At 40.0% G+C, this 22,423-nt stretch overlaps 1 protein-coding gene across 1 annotated transcript in view; it reads left to right on the top strand.

Moving 5' to 3' along the window:
• itchb (itchy E3 ubiquitin protein ligase b) overlaps positions 1-22,423 on the top strand; it is a 41,086-nt gene that overhangs the window by 6,184 nt on the left and 12,479 nt on the right. The window contains exons 2-16 of the mRNA XM_023808779.2: positions 5,128-5,214; positions 5,543-5,684; positions 10,813-10,937; positions 11,208-11,342; positions 12,818-12,866; positions 13,586-13,761; positions 15,705-15,858; positions 16,660-16,755; positions 17,031-17,205; positions 18,269-18,329; positions 19,572-19,656; positions 19,761-19,889; positions 20,625-20,697; positions 21,996-22,067; positions 22,285-22,373. Of these exons, the coding sequence (XP_023664547.2) occupies positions 5,145-5,214; positions 5,543-5,684; positions 10,813-10,937; positions 11,208-11,342; positions 12,818-12,866; positions 13,586-13,761; positions 15,705-15,858; positions 16,660-16,755; positions 17,031-17,205; positions 18,269-18,329; positions 19,572-19,656; positions 19,761-19,889; positions 20,625-20,697; positions 21,996-22,067; positions 22,285-22,373 (1,631 nt within the window). The 5' untranslated portion in view covers positions 5,128-5,144. The remainder of the gene's footprint in view (positions 1-5,127; positions 5,215-5,542; positions 5,685-10,812; positions 10,938-11,207; positions 11,343-12,817; positions 12,867-13,585; positions 13,762-15,704; positions 15,859-16,659; positions 16,756-17,030; positions 17,206-18,268; positions 18,330-19,571; positions 19,657-19,760; positions 19,890-20,624; positions 20,698-21,995; positions 22,068-22,284; positions 22,374-22,423) is intronic.

Below are 22,423 nucleotides of genomic sequence, written 5' to 3'. Positions count from 1 at the left end.
ATCTTTTTCAGCTTTTGCAGAGGCGTTATATGGGTGATGAAGTGGAAATGATTACATTTTGAGACAGATCGCCCCAAAAAGGAAGCGAGTAATCATTCAAAAAGTATTTGACAGATGTAGGGCTGGGCGATATGGACCGAAAATCATATCTTGATATTTTTAGCTGAACCGCGATATACGATATATATCTCAATATTTTTATCCCATAAAGTAATAACGGATAGACAGTTCCAAGTCAGAGCCAAATGTCCTCAATGTCATACGGGCACTTTTATTTACAGACAGCTGTACATGTACATGGAAAAAATGGTTAAAAAATGTCGATTTGTCCTACCTTACTGCATTTCGTCAGATCGGTGCTACCTTACCGAAAATGTTATTGTCATTTTTATGGGCTGAAACTGAAAGCGGACAATACAAAAAATAAATACGTAACTTGTCTATCTAAAAAACACGAACTATGTAATGTAAGCAGGTATTGTGAGTCTGAAATACCTTATAAGATTAAGTGTTAAAACATGTCAAGTAATTCGACATACAGCATAGTAAATCAGTGTGATGCTGACAGTAAAGTGTGATCAATGTATTTAATAAAATATTTAAAATGTATGAATATTGAAAACGCAGAAATAAGGCATGACCACAATGCAAGGTAGGATAGATCCATGGGCAGTTCTTCCAACGTGAGAAAAGGGGCTTGATTTCATTGTACGCATGCGCAGTACCCAAAGGTAGGACGTTTCCATAGGTTAGGATGAAATGTTAGAACACCGGCATATATTATTTTACCAACCAGAGGGGTATTTCACTAAGCAGGATTTCTTGCTTAGCCGGATAACTTGTTGGATTTATGGTAATCTGGGTTAAATGGACTATATAATCGTCCACTTAAATGTAGCTCAGACTACCTTAAATCTGACAAGTTATGCGGCTAAACAAGAAATCCTGCTTCATGAAATACCCCCCAGCTCCTCTTCGCTAGCTTGCCTCATGTCTGTGCCTGTCCATGTTGTCGCTGCATGCAGGACTTGTGAGTGAGTGAGTGGGAGGGGTGGGTTGTGTTTGGAGAGGGAGAGGGGCGGGGCAGGGCACAGCTTTGTAAGAGACAGACACGGTGAGGAGATACAGACCAAGTGGCGGCGCTATGAATATAATTTTAAAGCAACAAACTATATCGATATAAACAATATTGTCTCATCATATATCTTGTATGAAAATATATCTATATATCATAAAAACCCAATATATCGCCCAGCCCTAGACAGATGTTTTTCCAACCTTTGCAGCCACATTGTATGGGTGAAGATCTGGAACTGTTCAAATTTTGAGACAAATCTCAAAATTGAAGCAACGGAACTTAGTGATGGTAAAGAGAACGATGAGTTAAACAGAGGCTTGTTCTTGTGAACTAGATCGCACCATTTGTTATTACCACCGTATTTACTCTAGTTGATTTTTGATTGGTCTTATTACCACTTAATAAAACATTATAATACTGCATTGACAAATAGTGGAGCAATTACAGAAAAATAGTTCCTCAGGATAGAATTGCAAAGAGGTTGGAAATATCATCATCTACAGTACATAATATAATCAAAAGATTCAGAGAATCTGGAGAAATCACTGTGTGTAAGGGACAAGACCAAAAAACCATACCGGATGCCTGTGATCTTCGGGCCCTTAGGCGGCACTGCCTCATAAATAGGCATGATTCTGCAATGGAAATCATTAAATGGACTCAGGAATATTTCCAGAAAACAATTTCAGTGAACACACCTCGCCATGCCATCCGAAGATGCCAGTTAAAACTGTATCATTCAAAGAAGAACATGATCCAGAATCACCGACGTCTTCTCTGAGACAAAGCTCAGCTTTACCTAACTGATTTCTGGTCTTTCCCAGTGTGTCCTGCTTCACCCTATTCTTATGTACTGCTGTCTTAGAAATTTTGAACCTGGAAGCATCCTGCTGCTCAGTGTAGCCTTCTGCCAGCAGAACCACGATTAAACTAGGATTTAACAATGCAGATTTGTTGAAAAATATAGAGTGGTCTCATAATTTTCTCCAAGGCTGTGTGTGTGTGTATGTGGTTTTTTATAATTACAAATTTCCCCACAATGTGTTGAAAACCTGAAACTTCTACCTTGTGGGGACATTTTTTCAGTCACCATAAGGATAACCTCAATTTTATAAAAATCTGTAAATGCATTCAGAAAAACTAAAGTCTTATTTTGTTTGGGTATTTATGGTTAAGGTTAGGGTTGGGGTTGGAGTTAAGGTTATCATAATTGCGTTATCCCCATAGAAATGAATGGAAAGTCCCCATAAAGTCCACAAAGCAGATGTATTTTCTGTTAGCGTATTCCTATTCCTTACCCTTACAAAGGATTACCACCCTTGTTTCCCATCCTAGAGATACAGTGAAGAGGCACGTCAACCAGGTCACTCTAACAGCGTCTAATGCTTCAAATATTTATGGCTGGTTTTCAGCTACCCGTGTAGTCTTTGCATTATGGAAGCCTCTTACCACTTATAGCTGTAGTGAGAGAATCTGGCCCAATAGAAGTTTCCAATACTGTCACCTGGTTAGAAGGCAATCCATCTAGGTAAAGCAGTTTATGAAAGTCTTATTTCTACGACTTGACAATTTCCACTGAGTTGGTCAACACTTCCCTTACCATGGCTGACCCACAGCCCAGGTAGAGTCCTGCATCCACCGGTTCAGGCTTAGAATAGTTTGCCAAAATATTTTTGCGGTTAGTCTTGCTCCACGGACTCTTCAAACTTTTCTCGTGTATGAGCTTTCATACTTGTCACTGCAAGCTATTGCAGCCGTTCTTGCCTGAGGTGCAACTTGAATTCATGTTGCATGGAAGCCTCAGGCGTTCGCAGCAAATCCAAACTGCTCTGAACTGGACAATCCACGTCTTGCGCAGAAATCCAGTAACGCTTCAACACTTGGGTTTAGATCTGGGAAGCCATTCTTCCCAGTCATGTCCCTCCAGGTATCTCCACCATTCCCCACATGAGCATTGGCATCTTCCAGAAGAACCACAGAACACTTCACGAATAAGATGGCTGGGTATGCTTTGCTCCTCATTCATTTTTGTTAAATTTCTCAAAAGTGCACCACACTGCCTATGAGAGTGATGTAGAGCTCATGCAAAAGTAACAATGGGAGACATTAGACAGATTTTTTTCCAACCAATACTGGATAGTTTTGAAAAAGAAGAATCTGAAAAGCTTGTTAAGTTTTTGTTTCCTATCGGTCCTTGGAGTGTGACAATTGCATGTGCAATTTGTGCAGGCCTGTTGTGCACCACATTTTTCTCTGCTTTATCTTTTTTTTCTGAGCAGTTAAGAATTGGAATTCAAGTCTTCAAAGACAATGTATAATTAACTGATCTATTGCTTTGTGAGTTTACACAACATCATATTTCTGTAGGTACCAGCTTCCTATTGTCCAAGTCTAGAAAAATAACATGTCACCCTAGATTATTTTGTTTTTTAGTCTTTTTATGCCAGGTACAAGATCATATATTAGTGTACTCTTCATATTTAGTGCAATAACTACTTTATAGCTTAGAGTGTATTGTTAATGATTTTCAATAAGACCTTGGGCCTGTCACGAAACCAGATTTCTTCCTTAGTCGGATAACTCATCAGATTCAAGCTAGTCTGGGCTAAGTGTAAGTGAACGAAGATGTAGTCCATTTGTCTTAAATCTGACAAGTCATCTAACAGAAGAAGTCTTATTAAATACAGGCTCCTTCTCTGGATTTTTATTTTAACTTCCACTGTTATGTTCATGATACCCATATTTACCTCAGCCCTAAATCGATCCATTCGACACCCCTGTCCCAAATTGAAATTTGCTAATCTGCAGTGAACATCTGGGGCCTGTACAGCAAAGCAAGATTTGTTGGTTAGCTAGACCAACAACTTGTTGGGTTTGAGGTACCCCATTTTAAATGGATTTTATTTTCATTCCCTTGTTAACCCAAAAATCCAGTTCCGTGACAAAACTGAGTTTATACTAATGGGCCCTAAATCCATCCTCAATAAAGGTGGTTTGTTTCCACTCCTTAGCACATAAGTTCATCCCTCTTCTACAGTTTGAATCCATGGTGTAATTCTGGACCCTTCTCTCTCATTAGACAGCCATGTTTCATTCAACAGGAAAACCTCCTTTTTCCTCCTATATAACATTGTCTATATCAGTCTTTGCCTCTCCCAGCCTACTGCTGAATCCATGCCTTAATTTCCAGCCACCTCGAATACTGTGACTCCCTCCTGATTTGGTGTTGGATCCAAATTTCTGCACAAACTTGAAATGGTCCAGAACTCTGTAGCTCACCACCTCACCAACATTCAGACCCACCTTACATCTCTCCTGTTCTTTGTGACCTGCACTGACTCCTCGTGAAATTTCACATTTGAATCAAATTTCTTCTTTTGACCTGTTAGGCCTTTAACAGTCTTACTCCCGCCTTATCTGTCTGATCTTTTCCTGCCCTTCCAGCCCCCTCGCCCTCTTTTTTCCACTTCTAGGCTCCTGAGTGTTCCTCCTTCCAAACACATCTTTGGTGATCCAGCCTTCATCTTTAGAATTCCCGTCCCTTTGATAACTGTAACTCCCCCTCTTTCCCAGTCTTCAAATCTGACCTTGAAGCCGTTTTGTTCTCCCAAGCTTTCTCGTTTTCTCTTCTCTCCCGGGGAGAAGTCTCCCCCCCGCCCCCAGGATTACCATGCTCATTGGCAAGTTTTATCTGTGGCGTTGTCAGAAGTAGGCATGTAACTTTTCCCGATTTAAGAGATATCGAGGTGGGGTTTTTGAAGCTTCGCTGACTTTAAATGTCCCAGCCAAAAAAAAAAAACTGCTCTGCAGGATTTCACCTGTTAAGTCCTGTAATGGTTGTATGTGCTGGATGTGTGGAAGCTTTGGTTTTTAATGTTTTTTTTCCTGTTCTAGGTACATGGAGTGGGCTGCTCTTTGTATTTGAAGTGAATTAAATGAATGTGGATAGCTGTTAGATTCTCAGACTCGGGATGGCCCTGGAATTGGAGTGTATCATTTCTAAGATAAAGGTCCTAAACGTAACAGTTCCCCTGTCTTCTGTCTTTCAGGTTGATCTTCTGGCCCTATGGCCTGCATCACCTCTAATCCAGGCCAGATCAATGGCTACAACATGAGAGCACAACTTCAGGTCAATGGTGTGTAATAACACATGAAATTTTCAAATAATCAAACAATTTCAAAAACTTGTGGGTGATTTTGTCTATGAAAATGTATTAATTTCCAAAGCCCAGTCAAATAATTGGTTATTTTCTTGTGGAAGGTTCACGTAATCTGTAATCGATTGGAGAAATGATTATAAGCACAGTTTGAGGGTGTCTAGTTGTGTTTGCAGCATATATTTTGAAACTCACTGCATTTATCTGATTTTAAAAGGTATCATCCATGTTGAGACTAGTGCATTGAATTCAGCAAAAAAAAATACAATGCATTTTATTATACCAGCTGTTTTTCCCACCCAAACAGTGTTGTCAGCCAAGCTGAGAGAGAACAAAAAGAACTGGTTTGGTCCTAGTCCTTATGTGGAAGTTGCAGTGGACGGCCAGTGCAAAAAGACAGAGAAATGCAACAAAACCCACAGCCCCAAGTGGAACCAAACGCTCACAGTGTAAGAACCATTGCATCTCTCCAATGTGACAGTCAGCCTTATGTCAGGGTGGTGAAGTTCCCCTCGCTCATCTTCCCCTTCATTTGCTCTACTGCCTTTTATAGTTTCAGTCTGAGCAGTTTAAAGGTCACTGGCCTTTCTGCTGTTGTCGGACTTGAGTGGCTTTATTCTACAACAAACAACAACAAATTTATTTTTGTATAGCGCATTATCACAACATTACATTGTCCCAAAGCGCTTTACAGCATCCCCACCCAAAGCCCCCAGTGAGTAAGCCATAGGCGACAGTGGCAAGGAAAAACTCCCTAGAAGGAAGAAACCTTCGGAGGGACCAGACTCAAAGGGGGTGCCCATCCTCCAGGGGCCGGCAAGGAGAGTCAAATACAGTTAAATCTGAAACACAAACGGGGAGCAGGGGGGAGATAACAAGCCGGTGCCACCACTCCCTCCAATCGCCAGGCAGCCAGAAGGCAGGGAGCGGGTCACACAAGGAAGATGACACAGGCAGAACGGCGAGCTGGATGCACGGACGACATTGGTAGTGGTGACGTCACATGTTGCAGGGTGTGCTGGACATCTTGATAGATTGAGGGCTCCAGGCAGCACCCCCCAGGAGAAGGTGGTGGAAATAAATACAATTAGTCAAAGTAAGGGAGACTATAGGCAGTGCTAAAAGTTAGATGAGTGCAATATGAAGTGCAATGCTCCGGCAGATATGGCTATGGCAGCATAAGTAGGAGGGAGAGGCAGGTGGGAATGCAGGCATGGGGAGTCCCTGAAATGTCAGCACTCCAATCCCACAAGCAATTGTGAAGCTAGAGTGACAGCACTGTCAATTAGTTTATCCAAAGCCAATGGCACCGATCCCCACCCAGCTCTACACCTCACACTATACTGTAGGTTTAACTGGGAGTGAGAAGCTAGCTAGAGCTAGAACTAGTGTCCCTATAAGCTAAACTAAATAGGTGTGTTTTTAGTCTAGACTTGAATATTGAAAGTGAGCCTGAAACCCGCACATCCGGTGGAAGACCGTTCCACAGCTGAGGAGCTCTATAGGAGAAAGCTCTGCAGCCTGCCGTAGATCTTTCTACCCTAGGTACTAACAGATATCCCGCACCTTGAGATCGAAGCAAGCGTGGGGGATTGTATGCGGTCAGCAGATTATTAAGGTAGTCTGGTGCAAGGCCATTCAGTGCTTTATAGGTTAACAGCAGTATTTTATAGTCAATCCGAGACTTAACTGGTAACCAATGAAGGGAGGATAAGACAGGTGTGATGTGATCAAATTTTTTAGTGTTTGTGAGAACTCTGGCTGCCGCATTTTGTACCAGCTGAAGTTTATTTAAGGAACCAGACGGGCAACCAGAAAGGAGGGCATTACAGTAGTCTAGTCTGGTAGTTACGAAGGCATGTATTAATTTTTCTGCATCACAAAGTGAGAGCATCTTACGAAGCTTGGCTATGTTTCGTAGATGATAAAATGCAGTTCTAGTAATACTTCTTATGTGAGCATCAAAACATTCTACACAGTATGTAGTTGCTTATTTTTCTTTAATATTCCCTGAACACAGAATACATACAGTTTTGAGACCTCTGCCACTGACTCTCTCGTTAGTTTGATAATTCAAATCGTGTTGGATGGATCTTTTTAAAACTCTCGATGCATATGGAGTAATATGAGCCATAGATATGAACAAATCTGTAAGACAATAAGGAAATAATTGTTGAATAAGAAAGCAAAATAAATACAAATTAAAAAAAATTAAATAAATGCCTTCTTATTGCTTTTCCCAGGTTTCTTTTGCCTTTTCCATGTTGCTTTTGCTTTTCCTCGAATGGCCAAGTTGTCAGTTGCCTGGCTTTCGGTGGGCCTTCCAGTCCAGGCTAACTAGTCAATAGGAGGTATGGAAGGATAAAAAACCCCTCCGATACCTTGACTTTATAAAAAAAAAGTCAAACTCAAAACCCCAAATATGGATAAGGTAAATTCTTCTTTATAAGCAGAATAGCAGTATAATGACAGCGATAGGGTGCTCCACATTCCCTGGTGCCAACACACTGGACAAAGCACTGCACTCTTTATATACTTTATATACTCCTTCAGCACTCCCTTACAAGGTCTTCTATAACAGGATTGGTTATCATATGGCATGACCAGTGCTTGATTTCCTCATCCTTTCATGATCTTTTGCCTTTGTTCATTCTGTATATGTATATATGACCACCTAATCTACTATTTGATTACCTAATCTACTCTTACACATTTATTATACTAGCATTGATTATACTATTATGCTTATGATGTTATACGTTTAAATGCTTTGCATTAGAAAGCTCAAACTATCGCAAGCAAGAGTTCTCACTGTAAAAAATGTCCGTGAAATTAACTGAGAAATTATGTAAAATAACAACATAAAAAACTGTAAAAGGAAAAACAATATAGCAGTGTATATTTGACATTAAGATTTTGTAAAATACTTAACAAAAAACAACTGTTAATTTTTCAGTAAAAATGTTTAAAAAAAAAAATAAAATTTGGTAGAGTTAACATATTACTGTAGTTTAAACCTAAACAAACTGTAATATAAAAACCAGTACAATACAGTTAAAATTACACCATAACGGTGTGAAAATTATATTTTTTTAATCAGGTCAACTTTGTTTATACTGAAAGAAACCGTGTTACATTTTACAAATTAATATTCTGTGCTTTACAGATGAGAAACAGTAATACTTTAAATGATATATCAACACTTGCTTTTTGCTACGTGCGTTACGAACCAACAAGAAATAGTCCACACAACTCAGGATTTCTGGTTTGTCAGACAGCTTTTGACGGTACATTCGGGGCTACCGTCAGAACTTCACCTCATGGCAACACCTCTGGTCCATTGATAAGAAGGTATTTTTCCACAGAGGTGATAAAAAAATACTGCAGCACCGGCGGGGCTCATGTCCCAGCATGCCCCGCGCGCATTTGTAAATAGCCCTTGTATTGTTGTTGTTATTGCTAATGGTTATATTTCCTTATTGTCGCGTGTGTTTACCTGTGTCTTATGTGTACCCTGTCCGATCCTTGTGTGTAATTAGCGTCCGTAAATCTCCCACCGTGTATGCGTCTTACAGTTGAGCGTCTGACAACCTCGTGTTTCCTGTGTATAATTGGTTCGGTGCTCTTTGGGTGCCTGATGTAGTTCTTTTCAGGACTACTAATAAAGAGCGTGTTACCTCGGCAAGAAAGTGCTGGCAGCTATGGTTACCAGAGTAATTCTGTAAAAAAAATTCATTAAGAATGTAAACAGCTTTATGAAACAGTCTGTCAATTTCACATACCAGAACTGTAACGTTTTACATAGTTAATTTGTAGATTCAACATCATCTTTCTGTTAATTTAGCAGGGACATGCTGCTGTTGTACCAGTTATTTCAGTATAATTTACATCTTATCGTTGTTTATTCTACACTGAAACCAAGTAAACTTTACATGTAGTTGGTGGTTGTTTTACATTGAAATCCAGTACAATTTCTAGATGTTTCTGTAAAGTTGTTTACACGTGTACAGTATTTTTTACAGAATAATTCTGGTAACCACAGCTGCCAGCTTTTTTCCGTAAAAACAACGGGATTTTTTTTACAGGGTATCTGCTGCCCCCCCAAGTTCCCATTTTGCCTCTGTCTAGCTACTAGATGTGTCCTGTCTTTCCTGCTGATTTGACTGTTCCCTCTAACCATGCCAGATCAGCATGTCCTCCATTCGAGTGCATATCCACCCGTCCACTGGAACAAACAGTGTCTTCTTGCCTAAGTCCTAAAACAGAACAACAATCCCACAATGCACCCAACCCCACCGATCATTTAATTTTTCTTCCAAGGTAGTATGCCTGTTGTCACAGTAGGTGAATTATACTCTGGTAACACCCACTGAAGGGCAAAAAGACTGTGGCAGTATTAGCATTCAGCTTAAATGCCACAAAAATGAACCTGTCGTGTCCAACTGCGTTTTAATTTAAACAAATTATTTATTTTGCAGTTTCCCCAACTAAACTCAGATATGTTGCAGCATGTTTTGCCACTCAGTCTGTCTGAGGGGGCATGTTTTCCTCAGCCCAAAAGCTAGCTGACTGTCAGCTTAGCCCTTCGAGAGAAAGAAAAGCATTGATTTTTTTATTCTTTGATTTATACTTGAACTTATTTTACTTTCTTACTCAACATTTTTTTCCTTATTCTTTTACAGGTGTATTCTTTTTTTTATGGCACTCGTATGATTCCACAGACCCATGCGTGATGAAGTGGAAATGTTCAAATTTTAAGACATATCGTACCAAAACTGAAGCAACTATGCTTAGTGGCATCTTAGTCTCAGATGACATTTAACTTTGTGAACATGATAACTCATCATGATGCATCTTATTGCCATTTTACAAAAAACATTATATAGATAAGGGTCTACATCTGATTTAATTTTAAAACAAACTGTAACAAAATTCAAGCAACAGCATTAGGGTGGGATGGAGGAAGGAAGGAAGAAAGGAAGGGAAAAAAGGGTGACTGGTAAAGACACTCAATCTTGTGAACAAAGTAGCTCTAAAAGTATTTACTGGATCTTTTTCAAACTTATGATAAAGATTTTTTTGGAGATGTGAGGAATGTGTGCGGGGAGGGGAGATTGTGTAGGCGGGGATTGTTGGAAGAACAGGGATTAGATGGGGGGAGTGATGGGGCCAGCCCAGGAATACATAGTCGGACTGACACCATCTAGTTATAAAATTATGAAGCTTATATTTTAGACCAGGGGTCACCAACCTTTTTCAAACTGAGAGCTACTTCACAGGTACTGAACCATACAAAGGGCTACCAGTTTGCAATGCCCTCCTAAACTTATCTAAATTTCATGTATAATAAACATGTTTTAAATGCTTTTTTAAGATAATTTATATAATAGATACTCAATTTGAAAGTCTAATCCTTTCAGTTTCTTAATAACAAAGCACCTATTTATTCTTTTTACTGTCATTATGAATACAGTTATATTGGTGTACAGTATTATTGTAACATTCAGAATTGTATTGCACCGTTTGCCTTGCACCAAGCCTTTTTGACTATCTTTCCATTACCTTGTTATTATGCAGGATTGTCACGCCTTTCAGTAAATTGGTCTTCCGCGTGTGGAGCCATCACACTCTGAAGTCGGACATTCTGTTGGGAGTAGCCATATTGGAAGTTAAGGAAACCTTAAAATCTAATGACATGAAAAGTAAGTACTGTACCTGCTCAATTCTTTACATGGGTATGAGCCTTGCACTGATCCCTGCTGTCTTTCTGTGGCCTCATATGTTTCAATAGAGATAAACAAGTCTTCTGGACACACTTTAGTAAGGCGTATTTTACAAACACACTGAAGACTGGTAAAAATTAACAAAAGTTTCAGTCAGTATTCAGCGCTCACAGAGATGACAGACAGGCTTTTTCCTAAATCCCCCAGATTTGTGGGGTGCTCAGCAATCCCATGTCTTTGGCATTTCAGTCTCGGAGGTCATGCAGACGTTGCAGCTCAGTGCTGAGGGGGACCAGTCTGACGTGGTGGGGGACCTGTTCGTGTGCCTTGATGGAATGGAGGTCGACCCAGAAATGTTTGCCTCTGCTGAGGTGGACTTCTGCAGTGAGTGGTCTTCCAAATGAACAGATACAATGAGAGTGTCAGGCTTGTGCACTATTCAGAAATGAATTGAGATTGGCCCTGAAATTCCAGTTCAGATTGTGAATATTGAATTGAATTTGAACTGACTGCAGTGCCTAATCAAAGAAACATCCCAAACTGTAAAACTGAAACTAGTCCGTCACCTGTTACCAAAGCTTCACATGATGTCACCGTATTCCTGAGTCAACCCTGTTTAACAGAGGATGACAACCCTTTAGACTACTATAAAGGAAACCAAACCAGCTTTCCTGAACTAGCACAAATTGCCTGCAAATATCTTGCTATACTAGCTTTCTCTGCAGTGTAGCTGGAAAATCTTCAGGCCAGAATCTTGCAATCTGAATGATAAAATGTTGAAGATCTTTTGCTGGTTAAATGCAACAATATTGAACAATGACTCTTATGCGTTGGAGTAAAGCTTAATTGCATTTGCCATGACATTTTGCTTTTTGTTATACTGAAAGACAACACTAATTGTTCTACACAAAAGAAAATAAATAGGAGCAACTACATGAATTACAGCAGTGCTTGAAGTGGTGAAAAACAGGTGCTGGTATACCCCTTGGTAGTCAGTTATTCAGACAACCCACAGGCACTCATAAGGAAAGCAACTGCAGGCCTCTCAAAATACATAATGAGTTAAATATGCAAAAACAATAAATATGTGCCCATTGGCCAATACAAGCCAAATGTATATTGATAGAATAGGCTAGGGTAAACAGGGTTAGGGTAAACAGATAATCTATGTCGGTTTGAACAGGATCTGTAAACTACCATTTCAATTAAAAGGACCTGGATTTCACTTAAGCACTTAGTTCTTGCTGTGTGCTGATTGGTCAATTTCCTACAACTATGCATATGTCATTAACATTAATGTGAAAAAGCTGGAATAGTCATTCAATCAAGGATACAAACCATTTAAAGCAAAAGAACTGAACTATTTAGTCAAACATATGGGCCTTTCAGTTTTAAAGTAGTTTGTAAAACCTGAAGTAGCTCAAAGTGTCCTGACATGGATTATCTGGTCACCATGCTACCACCATACACCACCTACTGTACTATCTAGAAATTCTGTTGTCAATAATAATAATAATAATAATAATAATAATAATAATAATAATAATAATAATAATATGCTTTGGAATAAATTACATTCCTGTGTTGTGTGATTGCATTGATTTTCTTTTTTTAACTGAAATCAATTAAATTCTTCCTTTCAGTCCAATTCAAATCCCAGTTCATGAATGGAACAGGGTGCAATTCATAAATTCTGAATTTTGCACAACCCTGGTTGGTGTTTCCCCTTATCGTGAATCGGCAATTAAATTTGAGAGGCTCTGTCACTGGCAACATCTTCCAATCTTCATATATAATATGAAACAACATGTAATCATCTTTACATGCATTTTTGACACTCATGGTTCTGTGTGTCACAGGTGAAGTCCTCAATGGAGACTCTGGAAATAATGGGGAAGGTGGTGCAAGGTACAGTTACTCCTTGTTTCATTGTCATGATGTTTACCACTGTGACTGATGGTACTGTAGAAGCCCGCATTGTTGTATATGGTTTTGGGACAGGTCTACTGCTGCAAACAGTTTCTTGTTGGCATGAGAACTCAAAACATTTTTCAGGTCCTCCCTTCACATGAATTTTGTGTAGGAGAAGGCCTGGAACTGATTTAATTTTTAGGCAAATCACACAGAAATTGAAGCAACACAACTTGGTAGTAGTGAAAGGAAGGGTGACTGCAGAAGTCATTTCTGATTTTGGGCAACTGGAATATTTTTCATGGTTTTATTAAAACTTCACAAAACAACATTCTATGGCAATTTAATTTGAAGATACAGTTCTGAGGGCAGAAGGAAATATCATTGATTCAGAGAGAGAATCAGATTGGAGAAGAGGTGGGTCCCAGCAACTGGAGGAGGCCATACCAAGACATCTGATTATACTCCAGGCCCTTCAAATGGGTATCTGAATAGTCCTAGCAAGGGATTAACAAAGATCTCCTGGGTTTACATTGGTTGGTCTGTTACACTTCTTTTTGGCTTACCGGGATGTGTTGGATGATTTTGGTTATATCGTTAGGTTATAAGATGACCACCTTGAGTTATTTCATAAATAACTGCTTGAAATTCTTCCTGAAATGTGTTTTTCGTGGCATTTCTACCGGTTAAAAATAAACTTGCCTGCTCTTTAACAGCAGGGTGAGGCAAGATGCCTCTGTTGACAGCATGGAGGACAGGGGTGCCCCCAATGGACGATCGGTGAATGGTACTCCTTCCCCCTCACTGTCAGCCGGGAGGATCAGGCTACTACGACCCCCTAGGCCTTCGCGTCCTCCTCCTCCCACCCCACGGAGACCGGCCTCTCTTACAGGTTTTACTGCACTTCATGTATTCCTTATTTGGGCCCCTCACAGCTCTACTTCTCTTGTATTCCCCACTCTTCATGGAATACGTATGGTTTTAGCACTAGTCCACCGCTGCCACCACCACAGCAGACATTTTGCTATGTGAGGCAATAACTCGGAAACTGTTTGATGGACCTTTTTCAAACTTTGAGAACGCTCACTCCAAAATTGATGCAGTACCACATAGTGATAGCCAAAAAACACTTTTACACTTAATCCCATCAAGAAGATAACTCAGGAAGTTTCTGATGGACCTTTTTTAAACTCTACAGAGGCATTGTGTGGGTACTGACCTGGAACTGATTAAATTTTGAGACAGATTGAGGCAATGTTGCTTAGAGGCAGCAAAGGGAAGGGTGAAAGCAGACAACATTTGTCCTTATGAATGTGATAAGTCAAAAGGTATTTGATACTTGTATTTTGTGCAGTGATAATAATGTTGAATCACTGACCACTTTTTCAGTGGTTTTGTAGAGGTGAAGTAACTTACAGCAGCAGTGATGTGTTGCTATTAAACAGACTTAAAACATTGAAAAAGTGGTCAGATCTGAATATAGAAAGAAATGACTTGCTGCACCCAGGGCCAATGTGACTGCATTTACAGGGGCAAACCCACATTTGCACCCTCAAACTTCAACATGCGTATGCATTTTTAATGGGGGGATGCACAGTTATGCACTGTTGTACCAGGGCAGTCAGTAGATACTGATTTGCCATGTGAAACTTAATATTAACAAATCATAATGTGAGTGTAATGTCGGCATCACACATGATTGTACATTGATAAAATGTTTTGGCTTTCAATTGACAAAAGTGTATGTGAATGTCTGATGCCAGGAATCTACATAGAAAGTTGGGTAGGCACTTTTCGAGCATCACATGCAACTTTGATAAATGAAGCCCCTGTTTTCATTTTTGGACATACTGCCCCAAAAATGAAGCAGCAGCTCTGTGTGGCAGCAACGGAAGGAAACAGCTGCTGTAGAGGACACTTGGTTGTGGGAACGCAGTAACTTCAAGAGTATTGTATGGATAATTTTCAAACTTTGGAGGCACATTGATGGAATGACAAACTGGAAGTGATGGAATTGAGACAGGTCGCCCCAAAACTGAAACAGCAGCATAGTGATGGTTTAGGTTACAAATGTTCTTTCCAATATGCTTGGATAATGGGGTTCATTTTTAAGTGAAACAAAAGAAAAAAAAACCCAACTACAATTGTCCAAGAAAAGCCACGAGTATTCTGGGATGTGCCCCAGTTGTTTTCAGAACCTAGAAAGCCAGATTGTGCCTCTTCGCTCTACTCTTAGTATATAATTAACTGTAAAAATTTAAGTATACTGTAACATGCTGTATATATTTATACTGTGTATATTTAAATAAAAAATGAAAATTAAATACATGACAATTTCAAACATTGACATTAAAATATACACAAAGGAATACAATGAACCACTCAATTATTTAGGAAGCAATCTGCAAATTGTTATATAAGTGGAATGTGCAGTAAAGGAAAAAGTATTCTTTCTGTCCAGCATATCACAAAAAGGACTAAGAACATTCAGGTAAAAACACATATGTTAACTTTAACAGTGTTCCATCCAGTGCTTCTAGAAATTGTACAAGTTGGTGAGTGTGGGACTGGTGGCTTTGATGGACGGACCAAATGACAGGACTGTCTGAGGAATACAATTCTAGTTTTATTATGAAAATATTAAGGAGAATTTGATTTAGGCTAATATTTCTCATTAATATGACTATTAGCCTTTAATTATAGTACAAAGATTCAGCATAGCCCTGCAGATGTGCTAGTGTACAGCTTACACAGTCTGTTTTCTGCAGAACCCCTTATTCATTTGTGTCCAGTGGTCTTATCTCAAACAGCATCTTTTGTTGTTGTTTCCAACAGCCATCTCCAGTGAGGCTGCCACTGCTGCTACCCCAGAAGCACCTGCGTACGGCTCCAGCAACAATTTGGCGTCTTATGATTCCCGGCAGGCAGGTGGTGTTGCCCCATCTGTTCCGAAAATATCCAACTTTAACATCGCTCCCCTGCCACCTGGGTATGAACATCTGCAAAAGTCTCCTTGACCTCCAGCTGCACAGTTTGTAGAATACTGCTTATGTGATCTATCTAATCTGCACAGCTTTCACATTGCCAGACCAAACCAGGACATGTATTGCAGTGCAACCTGTGGCATCGTATATATTGTTGACAGCAATTTATACGACTCAGTAAAAAAGTTTTTGAAGTATCCCTTACTATTTGATTAGCAACTGAAACCTGGTCTGCCTGCATTGTGATCTTTTTTCCTACCGTAGTTTCTTTCTTTTGTCTAATGAAATTAGTTTTACCAGTTGTCTCTAGGTGCAATTTTTAATGAAGGTATTCATGTTTAGTGCTTTCTCAAGGGTACAACAGCAGTAATCTTTCTGAGTGCCATGAAGTTCACTCTATAGCAGGGAAATAATATCTGAACTAAATAACTTTGGTAACCTGTTGTTCTCCTGCCTAGGTGACCAGGTACTGCAGTTGCCCAATGACTATTAAGATATCAGGGGATAATCAGAATGGCTTTTTTTTTTTAGAATAACATTATCTCTTGGCTGAAGCGGCCAAAATGAATTCCTTTGAAATTGTATGTCAGCTGGTTAGTAGTTGTTACACATCAGTTCAAGATTTTTTTACAAATAAGCTTTGATGATCATTTATGTTTCTTTCTCAGCTATACATTGTGGCAAGAAGGAAAACTGTCTTTTTCAAGATTTTTTATGGTCCTAAAATGGAGTGATGACCCAATCTGTCTGGTTTATTCTGATCGACTAGCTAATTTTTGTGTTGATTCTTTTTTGCCATTATGAAGGTGGGAGCAGCGAGTAGACCAGAATGGCTGTACGTACTACGTGGATCACATAGAGAAGAGGACGACTTGGGAAAGGCCAGAACCTCTACCTCATGGGTAAGATCTCTTCACTCCTCACATTCTCTACCAGAAAATTATTACTTAGAGAGGGAACCGCTGGGCTTTTTTCTAAGGCAGGTGAGTTGTCTGCTTTGTTAAAACACATCAGAACATTGTGTGTTAGTATGCTTTTCTTCATTTTCAATAACGCCATCTGTGTCATACATTAAAAAAAGAACGAGCCCACCCTTCCTCTTTACCACCAAAACCACTCATTCTTCACAAAGGCTGTCATTTATTTTCCCCTCCTGTTCTGTCTTCTGACATTGCAGTTGGGAGCGCCGTGTGGACCCCACGGGCAGGATATACTTTGTGGATCATATCACCAGGACCACCACCTGGCAGCGCCCGACGGTCCAGACGATGCGCAACTATGAGCAGTGGCAGCACAGACAGAGCCAGCTTCGTGGAGCCATGCACCAGTTCAACCAGAGGTTCATATTTGGGGTGAGATGCTTCTGTTAAGATAGACAGGAGCCTTTGTGCACTGGTATAGTGAGCTTGTGCAGAGTAGCAGTAAGTGTAAGGCTGCTAGTTAGGATATACTCACACTAGTTGTGATCTTTCCATACCATGCCCAGATTCAGTTGGATTCAGGGAAGGTACGCATCTAGTATGATCAATAACCATGCCCGAGCATGGAACACCGACATGATGTGACGGCGCACATATACATTATACATTATGAACTGGACCTAGAAGGAACAGATCAGGTAGGCTGTACAGATTGGATAGTGACAAACAGTTAACAAACCTAGTGGCAAAGTGATCAGAGGTACAGTGTTTGCTGGAAATTAGGGCAGATGAGTATCCAGGAACAACTGGATGCAACACGCAAAAACTCAGAGATATTTCGTAAAATACAGGGTTATCCTATAAGAGGGCTGTGAGTCATTACACCTAAAACAACTCCAAATAACCCACAAAATGAGGACATTAATCATGAACTTCAAAGTGCTGTGTGATGTTTTCTTCAGCACAAAAAGTTGCATGGGGATGACGAAAGTGTGCTCGGGCACGGAACGTCAAGCACAATGTGATTGCAGACCAGAGGGAGTGTGGGGAGGGGGAACAATCATGCTGGGGCATGGTACAAGGCAACCGGGCCTAATGTGAACATGCCCTTAGCTCCCCAGGAAAGGATCATCAAATCAGTCCACTAAATACTCTGTTCTCTAAATTGTACAATAAAATAATCATCTTGAGCAACAAGGGGGAATAAAATGAATGAATGAAGTAACTTATGTTAAGAATTAGGTAGAATTGTTGTCCTTCTCGAAAAACAGTAAACGGTTATGGAGTCCTTTCTGGGAATGCTTTGGCTGTTTGCTTTGGCTCTGCTGACAATCAGTGATATATGCGCACGCGCACACACACACACATAGAGGTACCATTCAGCGAAGTTGCTTAAGTGATGAGTTCTTGCTGCTCTGCTCACCTGCACACACACTCTCCAGCTGTATTCCCTGGATGTTGAGGTCTAATTTCAGTCTGTCTCTCTGTGCCATAGCTTCAAGACCCAGCGCAGAACAAGGAGTTTGATCCCTTGGGAACTCTGCCACAAGGATGGGGTAAAGTGCTCCTTAGATGGCTGGGTCGGGTGGATCTGGAGGCTTCCTGCCATCCTGTATAATGGTCCTGTCATATGGGCCATTTACGAACTGAATTTCAGTCTTAAACCTGAAACCTGGGCTGGTTTTTGTACTTCTTTTAGTAACGGAACTTTGATTTTCATTATTTTCCCAATACCAAAAAATCTAGATGATTTCAGGAAAGCCATAAAATTAGCTAAATTCAACTGTAGATCCAAAATAAAGTGTTATTGCCACAGCAGTAATACCCAGAATACGTGGATGGGATTAAGTGGCATCACAGATTACACAGCGAAGTCAAACCCACGACTGACAGAGCACTCTGTTGTCACTCCCCACAGCCCACTGTGAACTTACATTGTCTGCATCCAGAGCTGATGTGTGTAAAGTTTTCCAAAAGAATAATTCTCATATGGCTTTTGGCCCTGATGCCAGCCTAAGCTGTGTCATGAAAATATGCACTGAAAAGCTGGCGGTTGTCTTTACGGACATATTCAGTCTACCGGTCCAGTCTGTGATCCCTTCCTGTTTCAAGGTGACCACAATAATACCTCTTCCTAAAAAGCTCACAATCAGCTGTCTGAATGATTACCTTCTTGTTGGAGTCATTATGAAGTTCTTTGGCTACTCAACTCACACATCTCCTCTTCACTGCCCAAAGCCCGGGACCCAATACAATTTGCATATTTATTGTGGGCAAACCTTCCCCCCTACTCAGCTAAATTTATTGTGCCGGAATTTTATCATGGAAAGTATTAGTGGTGAAAGAACAGGGACAGCTGGTGAACTTCATTACATTAAGACAAGTCAGAAAAAGTGCTGTTAGGGCACTGGATAAAAAGTCTGACCCTACGCTTGGCCCCAAATATGTTTGGATAGTTATGGTTAAGGGCTGGGTAGGGGTTAAGGGGTTAAGGTTGTCACACTTGAGATTGGTGTTATACCCATAGAAATGGATGGACAGTCTTCACAAAGATATGAATACAAATGTGTGTGTTTGTGTGTCTCTAAAAAGCAGCGTAATTAACCACGTTTAACTGTTTAGAATGTAAGTTCTGCCTTCAGGCAAGATAGTCACATAGTCACCAAAGGCTGTTTTCCGGTATTCCGTGTTTTGTGAGCAAGGGATTGGTGTACTCGAAGGGGGCTTTCAGGTTTTTAATTTAATTATCGTCTGTGTATTCATCATTATAATTTAAATTTCTTTTTATAATGTGACAGAGAAGAGAACAGACTCCAGTGGCAGGGTGTACTTCGTCAACCATGAAACACGGATGACCCAGTGGGAGGACCCGCGAAACCAAAGGTAAGGGTTGATGCTTCACTGTTCATTTGAAAGGCACATGCTTCTGGATCACGATGGCCAGTTCAGCCCTTAGGCATTTGGGTGTCGCTTTTGCTGTTGTGCAGCACGGTGAGTGAGAAGCCACTGCCCGAAGGTTGGGAGATGAGATTCACGGTGAATGGGATTCCTTACTTTGTTGACCACAACCGGAGAACAACCACCTACATTGATCCCCGAAGTGGAAAGTCAGCCCTGTAAGTGCCCCTGTGACCACCTCCCCCCCCCCCAATTTGCTATTCTTAAATGCTCTTATCTATCAGTCTCTGTTGGGGAATTCCTTTTCATCGATATGGTCGCTATGACAACAGTGTCTTCCATCACCTGTTGTGATATAGTGGTGAAACATGATTGACTGAAGGTCAGTTTTCCAAGGTGGATAATTTAATTATTTTACCAGGGTGTTCTGTGTGAACTGGCAGAAGAAAATTACATGCAAATGTAATTTTTCAGAATGCGGATGTAAACAAAGTGTCACCTTAACTTGCTCTTCCAGAATAACTAGTTATGTATGCTGGGGATGAACATTCTGGCAACATTGTTGGAATTTTTTTGGTGTGAAGAGAGAAGCTGTGTCATTATGGTCACTGCACTTAACCTGTTCGGAACGAAAGCACAACAAACAACTGACTGGCCTCTGCATTTTCATTTGATTAAGCTTTGAAAACAGTTCTGAGGTGTGGATTAGTGCTTACCAAATCCTCATTTAAAGCAGACAGCAACTTGCATAAATATTTGACAAATATTATAATTAACTGGTGGCCTGTGTGTATCTTGATTGCGGACATTACACACAATAACATCACATGAGGGGTTTCTTTAGCTGATTTAATCATAAATTGTATGGTATTTCACTTATTGTTTGAATGAATTTAGTTAAAGATATTTCATTTTAGGATTTAAAAAGAATTCCAATTCTTTGTGTCTTACAGTGAAAATGGACCTCAGATCACCTATGTCAGAGACTTCAAAGCCAAAGTGCAGTATTTCAGATTCTGGTGTCAGGTCGGTATCAGTGTCTCACAATGTGAAAATGCCTCTGTCAGGATATCTGACAGAACCACATGATGAAGCTGTAGGGAAAAAAAATCTGTTACAATGTTTCCTCCTGTCATTACAAAAGGAAGGAAACAAGAGGAAGGGTTCACACAAGACAAGAAGGTTACGAAGAAATACAGACTGATTACTGATTACCAGATACTGATTACTGATTACCAGATTCAGAAAACTTACTTCAGCAATTATATTAAAAAAAAAAAACAAACATTATCAACAGCATTCAGAATGTGTGCAACGTTGCTTCATTCATGACCACACATAAATGATGTCATTTCATAATAATACCAGTCAACTACGTATAATTACAGACTGGCATAGCTCCAAGTTGGAGGGGGTGTCATATCATTGCTATGGCTTATTATTTAACATCACTTACATTAGTTCACTATAACGTTGCTAGTAATTTGAATTACGTAAGCTGCAAAGTTTGAAGTTTAGTCTGTAATCCCCAAAACACACCAAGCACAGCAAGCAGCGCTTCCTTGATTAAAAACCACCATTGTTACTCGCTTCACATGTTTTTGGACTTCCTGCTCCAAAGCATGAGAAGCGAGGACGAGCTGCTTCCATTGTTGTTAGTCATCAGATTTTTTTTTTTGTGCAGGCTGGTGTAGCATTACAGTGTGATGATGATCATCCTGTAACATTGTTTTTCTAGAAAAAATAACAATAAATATAAAATCATGCTTGAAGCAGTGGGGGCATGGGCACCCTACTAACCAGCCGTTCAGCAAATGCTGTCTTACTTCTTCAACCTTAAATCATCCAGCCTCTGCCCAGTACTGTAGCTGTAGAAATCATGACACACAGTCTGCATCACTAAATACAGAACACCTTTACAAGTCACTAGTCAAACAAAGAACATATGCCATCTGTCTCACTGGTCAGGCTTTTTGAACTCTTGTGAACTGTAATGGGTGTATTCTTCTTAATAGAGCGTTCTGAATCATGCAGTACCAAATTATTGTAGCTTTAATGTACTGAGACCTCAGTTACTGGGCAGGTGAAACAAAACGGAACATTTAACATCTGCTTAATGTAAAAATGCATTAAGATTTGTTCTTTGTTTTAAAATGCTTACTTGTGAAAACGTAATGCTGTTAGGACATAGACAGTGGTATGGGAATGTTTTGAAGATAATTCAGATTGTGAAAGGGTTTGTTTTATACACCATCTAATGATCTGTCCAGTCTTGTGTGAAGAATACTATGATTGTTGTTATATGTTTTTGTTTCTGGCTACAGCAACTGGTCATGCCTCAGCACATAAAGATCAATGTCTCACGAAAGACCTTGTTTGAGGACTCGTTCCAGCAGGTAAGCAAACGTTTGCTTTGGGTGTGGACATTACTTTCAGAATTGTTTGGGTATTGTCTATTGTAATCCAGTGCCTTTTAATCACTATATTTATTGCTTTAATTTTTAATTAGGTCTCCCTTGCTTCTGATGTGTCTATAGACTGTGCTGTTCTTTGTATTGTTTTCAAATATTTAAATTGATATTTCGCATGGCTGTGGTTCTGATGTTGCTTTAGATTATGAGCTTCAATGCACATGATCTCCGCCGGCGAGTGTGGATAATATTCCCTGGAGAAGAAGGCTTGGACTATGGAGGTGTAGCAAGGCAAGTTATTAACATTGTGCCTGGACAGGGAAGGCACATCATCTATGTGA

Source organism: Paramormyrops kingsleyae, chromosome 6 (assembly GCF_048594095.1).
Source record: "Paramormyrops kingsleyae isolate MSU_618 chromosome 6, PKINGS_0.4, whole genome shotgun sequence".
NCBI lineage: Eukaryota > Metazoa > Chordata > Actinopteri > Osteoglossiformes > Mormyridae > Paramormyrops > Paramormyrops kingsleyae.
Note: the sequence above shows the minus strand (reverse complement) of the source record. Positions and strands in the feature narration are given on the sequence as shown.